General features: G+C 37.5%; 1 protein-coding gene across 2 annotated transcripts in view; it reads right to left on the bottom strand.

Annotated features, from left to right (window-relative positions):
• Window positions 1-15,373, bottom strand: part of VBP1 (VHL binding protein 1) — a 67,575-nt gene that overhangs the window by 8,880 nt on the left and 43,322 nt on the right. For both annotated transcript variants that reach the window (XM_070604654.1, XM_070604653.1), the window contains one exon: window positions 14,821-14,945. In XM_070604654.1, coding sequence (XP_070460755.1) covers window positions 14,821-14,945 — 125 coding nt within the window. The remainder of the gene's footprint in view (window positions 1-14,820; window positions 14,946-15,373) is intronic.

The raw sequence follows: 15,373 nt of genomic DNA, 5'->3' as shown, positions 1-15,373 counted from the left end.
TTCAGAGGATTTCTCTGCAGAAACCTTACAGGCTAGGAGAGACTCAAAGGACATATTCAAATCTTTGAAGGACAAAAACTTTCAGCCAAGAATACTCTATCCAGTGAAAATATCCTTCAAATAGGATTGAGAAATAAAAACTTTCCCAGATAAACAAAAGCTAAGGGAGTTCGTAGCCACAAGACCCCCCACCCCCGTCAAGAAATCCTCAGGAAGGCCCTCATACCTGAAAAAAAAGGGAGAAAGAGGTTACCAAGCACAGAATATAAAGATAAATAGGTAGACAGAATCAGGAAATTGTAGCTATACATCAGAAAAGGTTAGCAAATACTAATGGACTATCTTATCTACGAGACTTTGAATACAAACCGCATGGTAACCACTAAACAAAAAGCAGAACAGAGACACAAATAATAAATAAGGAGAAAACAAAGAAACACAAGATAAAAAACTACATAACTCAATTGGTAGACCAAAACACACTGGACGAGAAACAAAGGAAATGCAGGAGAACCGGAAAACGAGTGATAAAATGGCAGCATTAAGCCCTTATATATTGATAATCACCCTAAATGCAAATGGATTGAATTCTCCAATAAAAAGACACAGAGTGGCGAGACGGATTAAGGAACAAGACCCAACAATATGCTGCCTCCAGGAAACACATCTCAGCTCCAACAACAAGCACAGGCTCAGAGTGAAGGGATGGAAGACAATACTCCAAGCTAATGGCAAACCAAAGAAAGCAGGTGTCACAATACTTATATCGGACAAAATAGACCTCAAGATAAGGCAGGTAAAGAGGGACAAACAAGGGCAGTATATAACGATCAAAGGAACACTCCAGCAAGAAGAAATAACACTTATAAATATCTAAGCACCCAAGACAGGAGCACCAAAGTTCATAAAGCAAATATTAACAAACCTAAAAGAAGATATTAAAAATAACACAATAATAGCAGAGGACCTCAACACTCCAGTCACATCAATTGATAGATCGGACAGAAAAATCAACACAGAAACAGTGGAATTAAATGAAAAGCTAAACCAGTTGGATTTAATAGACATATATAGAGCACTCCATCCAAAAACAGCAAAATATACATTGTTCTCAAGCGCACATGGAACATTCTCAAGGATAGACCACATGTTGGGAAATGAAGCAAGCCTCAATAAATTTAGGAAAATTGAAATAATGAGAAGCATCCTTTCTGATCACAATGCTATAAAGCTAGAAATTAATTACAAAAAGAAAGCTGAGAAAGGGACAAAGATGTGGAGACTAAACTACATGCTACTGAACAACCAATGGATCATTGAAGAAATTAAAGGAGAAATCAAAAAATATCTGGAGACAAATGAAAATGATAACGTACCATACCAACTCATATGGGATGCAACAAAGTGGTACTAAGAGGGAAATTCATCACAATACAGGCACACCTTAACAAACAAGAAAAATCCCAAATAAGCAATCTCAAACTACAGCTAATTATAAAAAGAAGAACAAACACAACCCAAACTCAACAGGAGGGAAATAATAAAAATCAGAGCGGAAATAAATGCTATTGAAACAAAAAAGGCGATAGAAAAGATCAATGAAACAAAGAGCTGGTTCTTTGAGAAGATAAACAAAATTGACAAACCCCTAGGCAGACTTACAAAGAAAAAAAGAGAAAAAGCTCAGATAAACAAAATTAGAAATGAGCGAGGAGAAATAACAATGGATACCACAGAAATACAACAGATCATAAGAGAACATTATGAAAAACTATATGCCAACAAAATGGATAACCTAGAGGAAATGGATAAATTCTTGGACTCCTACAATCTCCCAAAGCTCATTCAAGAAGAAGCAGACAATTTGAACAGACCAATCACAAGTAAAGAGATTGAAACAGTAATCAAAAGCAGCCCCAAAAATAAACGCCCAGGATCAGACGGCTTCCCTGCAGAATTCTATCAAACTTTCAGAGAGGATTTAACATCTATCCTTCTCAAGCTATTCCAAAAAAATTAGGGAAGATGGAATGCTTCCTAACACATTCTACGAGGCCAACATCATTCTGGTACCAAAGCCTGACAAGGACAACACAAAAAAGGAAAACTACAGGCCAATATTGCTGATGAACATAGATGCAAAAATTCTCAACAAAATATTGGCAACTCAAATACAGCAATACATTAAAAGGATCATACATCAAGATCAAGTGAGATTTATACCAGGGACACAGGGATGGTTCAACATCTGCAAATCAATCAGTGTGGTACACCACATCAACAAATTGAGGAATGGAAACCACATGATCATCTCAACAGATGTGGAGAAAACATCTGACAAGATCCAACAGCCATTTATGATAAAAACTCTTAACAAAATGGGGATAAAAGGAAATTACCTCAACATAATAAAGGCCACATATGACAAACCCACAGCCAACATCATACTCAATGGGGAAAAACTGAATGCCATCCTCTGAGAACAGGCACAAGACAGGATGCCCACTCTCACCACTCTTATTCCACGTAGTACTGGAGGTTTTGGCCAGAGCAATTAGGCAAGCCAAAGGAATAAAAGGAATCCAAATAGGGAGTGAAGAAGTGAAACTCCCGCTGTTTGCAGATGACGTGATCTTATATATGGAAAATCCTAAAGAATCCATCAGAAAACTATTAGAAATAATTAACAACTACAGTATAGCTGCGGGGTACAAAATCAACTTACAAAAATCAGTTGCATTTCTATACTCTAATAACAAACATAGAGAACTCGAGAATACAATTCCATTTACAATCACAACAAAAAGAATAAAATATCTAGGAATAAATTTAACCAAGGAGGTGAAGGACTTCTACAATGGAAACTATAAGACATTATTGAAAGAAATAGATAATGACATAAAGAGATGGAAAGAGATTCCATGCGCATGGATTGGAAGAATAAACACAGTTAAAATGTCCATACTACCCAAAAGCAATCTACAGATTCAATGCAACCCCAATCAGAATCCCAATGACATTCATCAGGGAAATAGAACAAAGAATTCTAAAATTCATATGGAGCAACCAAAGACCCCCAATTGCTAAAGCAATCCTGAGAAAAAAGAACAAAGCTGGAGGCATCACAATCTGTGACTTCAAAAGGTACTACAAAGCCATAGTGATCAAAACAGCATGGTACTGGTACAAAGACAGACACGTAAATCAACAAAACAGAACTGAAAGCCCAGAAATAAAACCACACGTCTATGGACAGCTAACCTTGGACAAAAGTGTCAAGAACATACAACGGAGAAAAGATAGTCTCTTCAATAAACGGTGTTGGGAAATCTGGACAACCACTTGCAAAAGAAGGAAAGTAGACCATTATCTCACACCACACATAAAAATAAACTCAAAATGGATCAAAGACTTGATCAAGTCCTGAAACCATAAAACTCCTGGAAGATAATATAGGTAGTACACTCTTTTGACATCAAACTTAAAAGGATCTGATTGAATACCATGTCTTCTCAGACAAGGGAAACAAAAGAAAAAATAAACAAGTGGGACTTCATCAGACTAAAGAGCTTCCGCAAGGCAAAAGAAACTAGGATCAAAACAAAAAGACAACCCACCAACTGGGAGAAAATATTTGCCAATCATATATCTGACAAGGGGTTAATCTCCATAATATATAAGGAACTCAAACAACTGAACAACAAAAAAACAAACAGGTCAATCAAAAAATGGGCAGAGGATATGAACAGACATTTTTCCAAAGAAGATATACAAATGGCCAACAGGCACATGAAAAGATGTTCAACATCACTAATCATCAGGGAAATGCAAATCAAAACTACACTAAGATACCACCTTACACCTTTTAAAATGGGTATAATCACTAAGTCTAAAAATAACAAATGTTGGAGAGAGTGTGCAGAGAAGGGAACCCTCATACACTGCTGGTGGGAATGCAAACTGGTGCAGCTACTATGGAAAGTAGGAGGCTGATTCCTTAAAAAACTAAAAGAGAACTACCATATGACCCAGCTATCCCTTTGCTGGGTATCTACACAAACAACTTGAAATCAACAATCCAAAGTAACATATGCACCCCTATGTTCATTGCAGCGCTATTCACAATAGCCAAGACATGGAAACAATCCAAGTGCCCAGTGACCAATGATTGGATAAACATGTGGTGTATGTATATAATGGAAGACTACTCAGCCATAAAAAAGACAAAATCACCCCATTGGCAACATGGATGGACCTGGAGGGTATTATGTACTAAGTGAAAAAAGCCAGACTAAGAAAGACAAACACCAGATGATTTCACTCATATGTGGAATATAAAGAAACACACAAAGAAAACAGTTCAGTGGTTACCAGGGCAAGGGGGTTGGGGGGTGAGCACAGGGGGTGAAGGAGAACACTTATGTGGTGACAGACAAGAAATAGTGTACAACTGAAATTTCATAATGATGTAAACTATTATGAACCAAATTTAAAAAAAACTTAAAAAAGATTTCTGCTCAGCAAAAGGCACTGTGAAGAGAATAAAAAGACAAGCCACAGACTAGGAGGAAATATTTGCAAAAGATATATCTGGTAAAGGACTGCTATGCAAAATATTACATTACAAAGAACTCTTGGAACTCAACAGTAAGAAAAGAAACAACTTCACTAAAGAATGGGCCAAAGACCTCAACAGACCCCTCACCAAACAAGATATACACATGGGAAATAAGCATATGAACAGATGCTCCACATCATATGTCATCAGAAAAATGCAAATTAAAATAATGAGATACCACTACACACCCACCTATGAGAATGGCCCCAATCCAGAAGACTGACACCACTAAACACTGGTGAGGATGTGGAGAACAGGAACATTCATCCATTGCTGGTGGGAAGGCAAAATGGTGCAGCCACTGTGAAAGATAGTTTGGCAGTTTCTCATGAAAGTAAACATACTCTTACCATACCATCCAGCAATTGCGCTCCCTGGTACTTACCCAAAGGAGGTGAAAATGTATTTCCACACAAAAACCTACACATGGATGTTTACAGCAGCTTTATTCATAATTGCCAAAACTTGGAAGCAACCAAGCTATCCTTCCATAGGTGAATGGATAAATAAATTGTGGTACATTCAGACAATGGAATACTATTCAACGCTAAAAGGAAATGAGCTACTGAGCCATGAAAAGACATGGAGGAATCTTAAAAGCATATTATGAAGTGAAAGAAGCCAATATGAAAAGGCTACATAGTGTATGATTCCAAACATAAGACATTCTGGAAAAGGCAAAATTATGGAGAAAGGAAAAAGGTCAGTGGTTGTCACAGAGGTTAGGAGGGAAGGGAGGGATGAACAGGTGGAGCACAGAGAATTCTTAGAGCAGTGAAACTACTCTGTATGATACTATAATCACAGATACATGACATTATGCATTTGTCAAAACCCACATAATGTACAACACAAGAGAGTACCCTAAGGTAAACTATAGACTTTAGTTGTTAATAATACATCAATACTGGCTCCTCAAATGTAACAAATGTACCACTCTGGGGGGAATGCTGATATTGGGGGAGGCTATGCATGTTTCAGGGGCAGGGGGTATATGGGAAATCTCTGTTCCTTCTGCTCAATTTTTCTATGAACCTAAAACTGCTCTAAAAAAATAGTCTACTAAAAAGTAACTTAAAAAAACCACTGGCAACTGACTCCCAAATGAAATCAACCACACTGACAAGAAAATAAGAGATAAAAATATGCTGAAAACACTCAAAGTCACTTAGAAAGGAAAGAACAAAATATTTTCTTTTTTGGTCACTGAGGTGTAACTGTTTTTTATGACATTTAGAAGCTGCTTGGAGCCAGCCCTGTGGCATAGTGGTTAAGTTTGGCGCACTCCACTTCAGTGGCCCATGTTCACAGGTTTGGATCCCGGGGGTGGACCTACACCACTCATCAGCCATGCTGTGGCAGTGTCCCATATACAAAAAGGAGGAAGACTGGCACAGATGTTAGTGCAGGGCTGATCTTCCTCAAGCAAAAAAAACAAAGGGGGGGAGGGGAAGATTGGAAACAGATGTTAGCTCAGGGCTAATCTTCCTCAGCAGAAGCAGCAGCAGCAGCTGCCCAAGGCTTTAACATGTTGTGCATGGAAAAATGCAAGAAATAGTTCTGGAGTCCCTATCAAATCACAATGTAATTTGTAACAAAAAAAACTAAAGATACAAAAACAAAGCTGTGGTTCTTTCAAAATAAATTTAACTAAATATTATTGATCAGTTTGTAAACAAAATTTAAATATAATGAAAATGTACTTAATGCATCATATAAAGGAAGCCACAGCACATGTGAAGGAGGCCAGCAGGGCAAACTTTATTACACCCTGTGCTACTGACCTGGTGAGAAACGTGTTAGACGAGTCCAGTGCTTAAAAAAAAAAATGGTATCACTATCTGGTAATATAGTCCAGTGAATAATCTAGAAACATAGTCTTAGCATTCACTTTGTTTGACTTAGTTTGACTTAGTTCTATGAGCTCTTTACAATTCCATATGGATGTTGTAGGTCTCTCAATTTTGCTTATTTTTGTATGATCTGTTGATATAGGTAAATACTAGAAAGATATAGATGTATTCATTTGTAAAATATCTGAAACACATACAACATAAGAATTATGTGCATATCAAGTTTTTTGGTCAAGTAAATGATTTCTATGATATATTTTTGTATGTGTAAATATTACATATACTGTATAAGTTATGAAGCATATTAATAAATTGAGCAGCTGCAAACTCAGGCAACTTAGGAACCAGATAGCCAAGGCCACTGCAGATGTCCAAGCAATACATCCCACCCTACCCTGCTCCATCCCAAGAGTTAGGAGCTCTCCTGAACTGAGTGTTTACAGTCCCTTGTTTTCTTTTTCAAAGAGTTCCATCATATTTATGTGTATCCCTAAACAATAAATCCTTTGCTGGTTTCTTAGCTTAATACAAATGGTCTCGTATTGTATGCATTTTTCTGGGGTGTGCTTTTTTAACTCAATTAGGTCCCTAAGATTTGTTCGCTCATTTTCACTGCCATATAATATTCAATTATGAATATAACACAACTTCTTTATTCACTCTCCTGTCAATGGATAGTTGTCAATGGGTCAGTTCTAGGTCTTTGTTATTATATGTCCTGGCAGTGAGTAGGGGAATGAGAGGGGAGAGTAGCTTAGACGGGAAGTAGACCAAGTCTTCGAAAGAGAAGTAAGGCTAAAGGAGAATTTTCTAGGTGTTTTTCTCCCTCTAAATTGCCCTGGGCGAAGCACATTACCTACCTCAACACTGTAGGGGTAGAAAAAGAGTAGAATTGGTCAGAGGCAGGGAGTAGTTCAGGCTGAGGAGCTGAGAAGATGGTAGTAGTGACCCCCAGCAGTGCCCCTCTTGGGGAGAAGCAGCACTTGTCCAATGGCTGTGCCCTGGATTTTAACACCAGCAGCATTCTTCCTACCTCTACCCACCAGAAAGGACTTAAATTACTCCCACCCTCACATACATTACTGGCCAAAGTAACTGATATCCCAGAGAGAATATGAGTTTACAGGGAAAAGAAATGATAATTTGCTAAACTCAAGTACAATAAAATAAAGACAATAAACTCAACAACCTCTATCAGATGAAACAAAATTACATACTAAAAGATAAGATTATATACCAATTTAAAAATACCTCAAAGACAAAAGACAGGATATTGGTAATAGTAAGAATAAACAAATAGCTGTAATAAGAACCAATGAAAACTACTAGGTATAAAAAAACGTAATGGTTGAAATAAAGAGCTCATGGATATCCAGCTAACTGCCAAAAGACAAAGTACCAAAGTCAGCAGAAGAGAGGAAATAATAAAGAGAAATAGAAGACAGAATTAGAAGCATCAGCATCCGTATTGACAAGAATCACAGAAGGAGAGAAGGAAAAAAAATTAACAGATGATAGATAAAAGGCATACAATTTACGTGTTAAAGAGATCACCACAAGAGAATCACGAAATACTAAAGAACTTTTACACAGCTGAGGGTAAAGTTAAAGGTAAATGACAGGCTGCAAGAAAAGATTTACAACATCTGTAAAGAAAAAGGTTAGTATCCAATCTAAACAGAGCCATCTGCTACAAAACTTGCTCATGCACAAAAACAGTTTTTGTTGCGTAGCTGCTATCACAGAGGTGAGGGAAATTCCAGAAAAAAATAAAAGAGAAAACAACTGGAAAAGGCTTTGAACTGAGCGGTGAAGACCAGAGAGAAGTAGGCATCATGAAGCAGATGCTGATATCAGCTGTATACCTTAGCCTGGGCCCTGACTTGCTGGATTTAAAAGCAATAACCCTATATTATTTACATGGAACACTCTTAAATATATATAATAAGTAGGCTGAACATAAAGGGACTGGAAAAGATACGCCAAGAAACTGTTAGCCACAAGAAAGCTGGGACAGCTGTAAGAATCCAACAAAATAGACTTTGTAACAATACACATTATTTTAATAGGGTTAAATTCACCAAGAAGGCATAATAATTTTCAAATGACACGCATCCAATAAAACAGACTAAAAAGTTCGTAAAAAAAGGACAGAAGTTGTTTCACGTTAAGATGGCAGCAGACCAGCACTCCCACTTCTAATTGCTCAAATGGCCAGAGAAAATAAATCCATCCTTTGTTGGCAGGCAGCACGGAGCTGATAAGGTGATAGGAACTACAGGGCTAAGATTCCTGCAAGGGAAGAAACTGAGAGGTGAGCTGATTTCCTGCGGCCACTTTTACCAAATAGTACGTGAGGGGACGGTTCTCTTTATGGAAGTATGACAGCTTATTAATCAGTAAAAAAGAAATAACTGAATCAGAACATTATCATTTTGCAACTCATAATTAATGGATCTAGGCATTGAGTATCATAAAAAGAGATAAGTAGATACCATCTGCCTCTTAATGGAAGAACAGTACACAAATCTATGAAGCAGTGTTGCCAAAAAACACCCCACAAATACACCCTGAATATGATCAAAATTGTAAATCCAACTATCAATCTATAATAAATAGAGAGAACAAAGAAACATGCTTGAAAATCCCACAATTCCTTTGAAATTGAGCAACATATTTCTGAATAACTCATGGATTATAAGTCTAAATGTGAAAGATAAAACAATAAAGCTTTGAGAATAAAACATTAAGAGGATATCTTCTTGAACTTGGGACAGGCAAATATTTCTTAAACAGGATACAAAAAGCACTAACCATTAAGAAAAAAGATTAACTTGGACCACATTAAAACTAAATGGTGAGGGGCCGGCCCCATGGCCACATGGTTCATGCACTCTGCTTGAGCGGCCCAGGGTTCACTGGTTCGGATCCTGGGCACAGACTTACACAGTGCTCATCAAGCCATGCTGAGGTGGTGTCCCACACAGAAGAACTAGAAGAATTTACAACTAGGATATACAACTATGTACTGGGGCTTTGGGGAGGGAAAAAAGAGGAAGATTGGCAACAGATGTGAGCTCAGGGCCAAGCTTCCTCACCAAAACAAAAACAAACCAAAAAAAGTATACCTCAAAAAAAATTTAAATTAAATGGTACCAAGTCAAAGAGTATGTCCATGTCCCCAAACTGAATCAGGAAGAAATGGAGAATCTGAATAGACCAATCACAAGTAAGGAAATAGAAACGGTAATCAAAAACCTCCCCAAAAATAAGAGTCCAGGACCAGACGGCTTCTCTGGAGAATTCTACCAAACATTCAAAGAAGACTTAATACCTATTCTCCTCAAACTGTTCCAGAAAATTGAGAAAGATGGAGAACTCCCTAACACATTCTATGAAGCCAACATCACTCTGATCCCCAAACCTGACAAGGACAACACAAAGAAGGAGAACTACAGGCCGATATCACTGATGAACATAGATGCAAAAATCCTCAACAAAATTTTGGCAAACCGATTACAGCAATACATCAAAAAGATTATACACCATGATCAAGTGGGATTTATACCAGGGACACAGGGATGGTTCAACATCCGCAAGTCAATCAACGTGATACACTACATCAACAAAATGAAAACCAAAAACCACATGATCATCTCAATAGATGCAGAGAAAGCATTCGACAAGATCCAACACCCATTTATGATAAAAACCCTCAGTAAAATGGGTATAGAAGGAAAGTACCTCAACATAATAAAGGCCATATATGATAGACCCACAGCCAACATCATACTCAATGGACAAAAGCTGAAAGCCATCCCTCTGAGGACAGGAACAAGACAAGGGTGCCCACTTTCACCACTCCTATTCAACATAGTTCTGGAGGTGCTGGCCAGAGCAATTCGGCAGGAAAAAGAAATAAAAGGAATCCAAATAGGTAACGAAGAAGTAAAACTCTCGTTGTTTGCAGACGACATGATCTTATACATAGAAAACCCCAAAGAATCCACAGAAAAACTATTAGAAATAATCAACAACTACAGCAAAGTAGCAGGGTATAAAATTAACGTGCATAAATCAGTAGCATTTCTATACACTAACAATAAACTAACAGAAAAAGAACTCAAGAACTCTATCCCATTCACAATCGCAACGAAAAGAATAAAATACCTTGGGATAAACTTAACCAAGGAAGTGAAGGATCTATACAATGAAAACTACAAGACTTTCTTGAAAGAAATAGGCGATGACATAAAGAGATGGAAAAACATTCCTTGCACATGGATTGGAAGAATAAACATAGTTAAAATGTCCATACTACCTAAAGCAATATACAGATTCAATGCTATCCCAATCAGAATCCCAAGAACATTCTTCACAGAAATTGAACAAACAATCCTAAAATTCATATGGGGCAACAAAAGACCGCGAATTGCTAAAGCAATCCTGAGCAAGAAAAACAAAGCCGGCGGAATCACAATCCCCGATTTCAAAACATACTACAAAGCTACAGTGATCAAAACAGCATGGTACTGGTACAAAAACAGGTCCACAGATCAATGGAACAGAATTGAAAGCCCAGAGATAAAACCACACATCTATGGACAGCTAATCTTCGACAAAGGAGCAGAGGGCCTACAATGGAGAAAAGAAAGTCTCTTCAACAAATGGTGCTGGGAAAACTGGACAGCCACATGCAAAAGATTGAAAATTGACCATTCTTTTTCACCACACACCAAAATAAACTCAAAATGGATCAAAGACCTAAAGATTAGGCCTGAGACAATAAGTCTTTTGGAAGAGAATATAGGCAGTACACTCTTTGACATCAGTTTCAAAAGAATCTTTTCGGACACTGTAACTCCTCAGTTGAGGGAAACAATAGAAAGAATAAACAAATGGGACTTCATCAGACTAAAGAGCTTCTTCAAGGCAAGGGAAAACAGGATTGAAACAAAAAAACAGCTCACTAATTGGGAAAAAATATTTACAAGCCACTTATCCGACAAAGGGTTAATCTCCATAATATACAAAGAACTCACACTGCTTAACAACAAAAAAACAAACAACCCGATCAAAAAATGGGCAGAGGACATGAACAGACATTTCTCAAAAGAAGATATGAATATGGCCAATAGACACATGAAAAGATGTTCATCATCGCTAATCATCAGGGAAATGCAAATCAAAACTACACTAAGATATCACCTTACCCCCGTTAGATTGGCAAAAACATCCAAAACCAAGAACGACAAATGTTGGAGAGGTTGTGGAGAAAGAGGAACCCTCATACACTGTTGGTGGGAATGCAAACTGGTACAGCCACTATGGAAAACAGTATGGAGATGTCTCAAAAAGTTAAAAATAGAAATACCCTATGACCCAGCCATCCCATTACTGGGTATCTATCCTAAGAACCTGATATCAGATATCTCAAGAGTCCGTTGCACCCCTATGTTCATCGCAGCATTATTTACAATAGCCAAGACGTGGAACCAGCCTACATGCCCAGAAACTGATGATTGGATAAAGAAGATGTGGTATATATACACAATGGAATACTACTCAGCCATAAAAAAAGACGAAATTGGCCCATTCACAACAATGTGGATGGACCTCGAGGGCATTATGTTAAGCGAAATAAGTCAGTCAGAGAAAGACGAACTCTATATGACTCCACTCATAGGTGGAAATTAGCATATTGAGAAGGAGATCTGATCGGTGGTTACCAGGGAAAAGGGGGGGTGGGGGGAGGGTACGGAGGGGGAAGTGGTGTACCCACAACATGACTAACAAAAATGTACAACTGAAATCTCACAAGGTTGTAATCTATCATAACATTAATAAAAAAAAAAAAAAAAAAAAGAGTATGTCCATGACATACCCATAAAAAAAAGAAGAAATCAGAAGCCTACCACATACCATACATAAAAATAAATTTCTGACGGATTAAGAAGTTAAATGTGAAAAGCAAAATTTTACAACTTTTAAAAGAAAATATAGGAGTTTGTCTTTTTAAATATGAAATATAGGATAGGATTTCTTAAAGAAGACACAAAAAGCAATAACTATTTAGGGCAACTTTGACTGAAAACATTTAAATTAAGAACTACTGGGCAAAAGAAAGCATAATGAAAGAAAAAAGCCAAATTACAAAAGGAAGAAAAATATCTCACATATATAACCTAAAAGGATTAGTATCCAATATATAAAGAACTCCTACAAATAAAAAAAGACAACCAACCCACTACTAAAATGGGAAAATTCTTCAAAAAAGTTTTCCATATTCACTGTCTCCATCATTCCATCATTCTCTTTTAAACCACTGGACCAATAGTGTTTCCATCCAGAACATCAATGACTTCCACTTTGCTAATTTCAAATCCATTCTCAGTCTTTATCTTACTGGAGCCATCAGTAGTATTTGACACAAGCGATCATTCCCTCCTTTGTGATATATTTCCTTAGCTTGGCTTCCAGAAGCCCACAATCTCCTGGTTTTCCTGACCTCACTGGCAGCCTCTCTTCAGTCTTTTTTGCTGGTTATCTCTCTTCTCCCTAACTTCTTACTGTTGCAGTGCCCAGATCTTTGATCTTCTCTTCACCTACATGCCCTCCCTTGGTGATGAAGCTCATTCACTTCTCTGGTTTAAATGACCCCCAGTTTTTATTTCCAGCCCAAATCACTCCCAAAATTCAGACTCATATATTTAACTGCCTACTTAACATCTCCACGTGGATGTCCACCTCAAATGGGTACAGATTGAACTCCTGATATTCCCCCAAAACTGCTCCATCCAGTCTTCTCCATCTCTTCTGCCTCCAAATTCATAACCAGCCTTCGAAATTCTACACAACCATCTGGTCCTCTTAGAAGGTTCCCCTGAACCTCCCTGCCCCCTCCAGATCATGCCTTCCCCTTGCTAACTCATTACTTTGTACCAAAGCACCCTGACTGCTTTGCGTACTTTGTGTACTTATTTTATTTATATACCCATCATGCCCCTAGAAAGTGTCCTTGTTGAAAACAGATGATACTGCACCTTATTTCACCCAAAATAGCATCTGGCACCTACTAGGAATTTCATGTTCAACTGACAGAAGAATGCTGGCACATGTGCATAGCAGACATCCAGAAATATTTATTACAATGAATTGACTTTATAAGCTACTGTAAAAATACAGGGAAATAAAAGGATTGAGAGCAAGAATACCTTTGTCCTATGCCTATTAGCTATGAAATCTTGGAAAAATCATAAACTCTGTGGGTCTCTCATATCATTGGCAAAATGAGAAGAATGAATTAGACATCTAATATGTTATGAACCTAAAAGCTTTGGAATAAGGTCAATATTCATTCTATTATGCTTTCAAAACCATCTTTAGACTCACAATACCAAGTGCTGGCGAGGATGTGGAACAACCGGAACTTTCATACATTGCCAGTGGGAGTATAATATGGTATAGTGACCTTGGGGGACTTCTGGCAGTTTTCCATAAAATTGAACATACACTTACCATACAAGTCAGCAATTCCACCCCTAGGTAATTACCCAGGAAAAATGAAAACATATGCCCACACACAGACTCAAAACCAAATGGGGAAACAACCCAAATGTCCATCAACAGGCAAATCGATAAAAATTGAGGTACGTCCACGTACAATGGAACATGACTCAGCAACAAAAAGAAACTAATTTACTGATAAACACACAACACCATCAATGACTCTCAAAAGCATTATACTAAGTGTAAGAAGGGTAACCTAAAATACTAGTTACTATGTGCTTCCATTTATATGAAATTCAAGAACAGACAAAACTAATTTATGGTGAAAATAATCAGAACAGTGGCTGTCTCTGGCAGTGAGCAGGGTTGGCTAGAAAGGAGGGAAAAGAACTTCCTGGGGCAATAGAAATTGTTCTATCATGCTGATCTCAGCAATGATTACAAAAGTGGATATATTTGTCAAAATTCACCAAACTGAACATTCAACATTGGGACATTTTAGTGTATGTAAATTATGTCTCGATTTTTTTTAAAAGTGTAAGCCATACAAGATTAATTAAAAAAATCGGCCAGTCCAGTGGCACAGCGGTTAAGTTCACATGTTCTGCTTCTCAGCGGCCCGGGGTTCACCGGTTCAGATCCTGGGCGTGGACATGGCACCACTTGGCAAAAGCCATGCTATGGTAGGCGTCCCACGTATAAAGTAGAGAAAGATGGGCATGGATGTTAGCTCAGGGCCAGTCTTCCTCAGCAAAAAGAGGAGGATTGCTAGTAGTTAGCTCAGAGCTAATCTCCCTCAAAAAAAAAATTTTTTTAAATCTTGGAAGTTTTTACACTTACCTCCTTTTCTTTTGAGCAAGGTTGAGTTCCATAAACTTATACTTCTGGTATTGTTCATCTAGTTTCTTTAGCACTGTATCTGCAGTCTCATTCCCAGGCTGTTTCATAAAGGAATCTACATCCTCCTTTAATATAAAAAATAACACATTACAAATTTTAGAATTCATACTTCTAATATGATATTTGACTGCTTTAGCTTTATCTTTAAAACATAAAAAGGTTTGTGTTTCATTTTCTCCACAGGATGGTTTTTAACTAAAAAAGTAGTTATAAAAAGTTAGAGACCATTTTAGACAGTGCACATACATTATATAGCTAATTTATTATTCCTCTACCTTCCTTTTCTTATTTTTATGTATATTGGGAAAGAAAGATGACCTTGCCTGCTTTATGCATCCTCCATGCAGCCCTAGTAGTAAATATGAAAATTACCAAGAATCAAACACATTGCCCAGTCATGTGCCCTAGCCACAAAACGCTTCAACAGGTTGGGGGCTAAAATTATCGATTTTATTACTTAAATTATTAACTCAACAAGTTCTGCCATAGAAAT

Source organism: Equus przewalskii, chromosome X, assembly GCF_037783145.1.
Source record: "Equus przewalskii isolate Varuska chromosome X, EquPr2, whole genome shotgun sequence".
Classification (NCBI taxonomy): Eukaryota; Metazoa; Chordata; class Mammalia; order Perissodactyla; family Equidae; genus Equus; species Equus przewalskii.
This window is presented reverse-complemented; position numbering and strand designations above follow the sequence as displayed.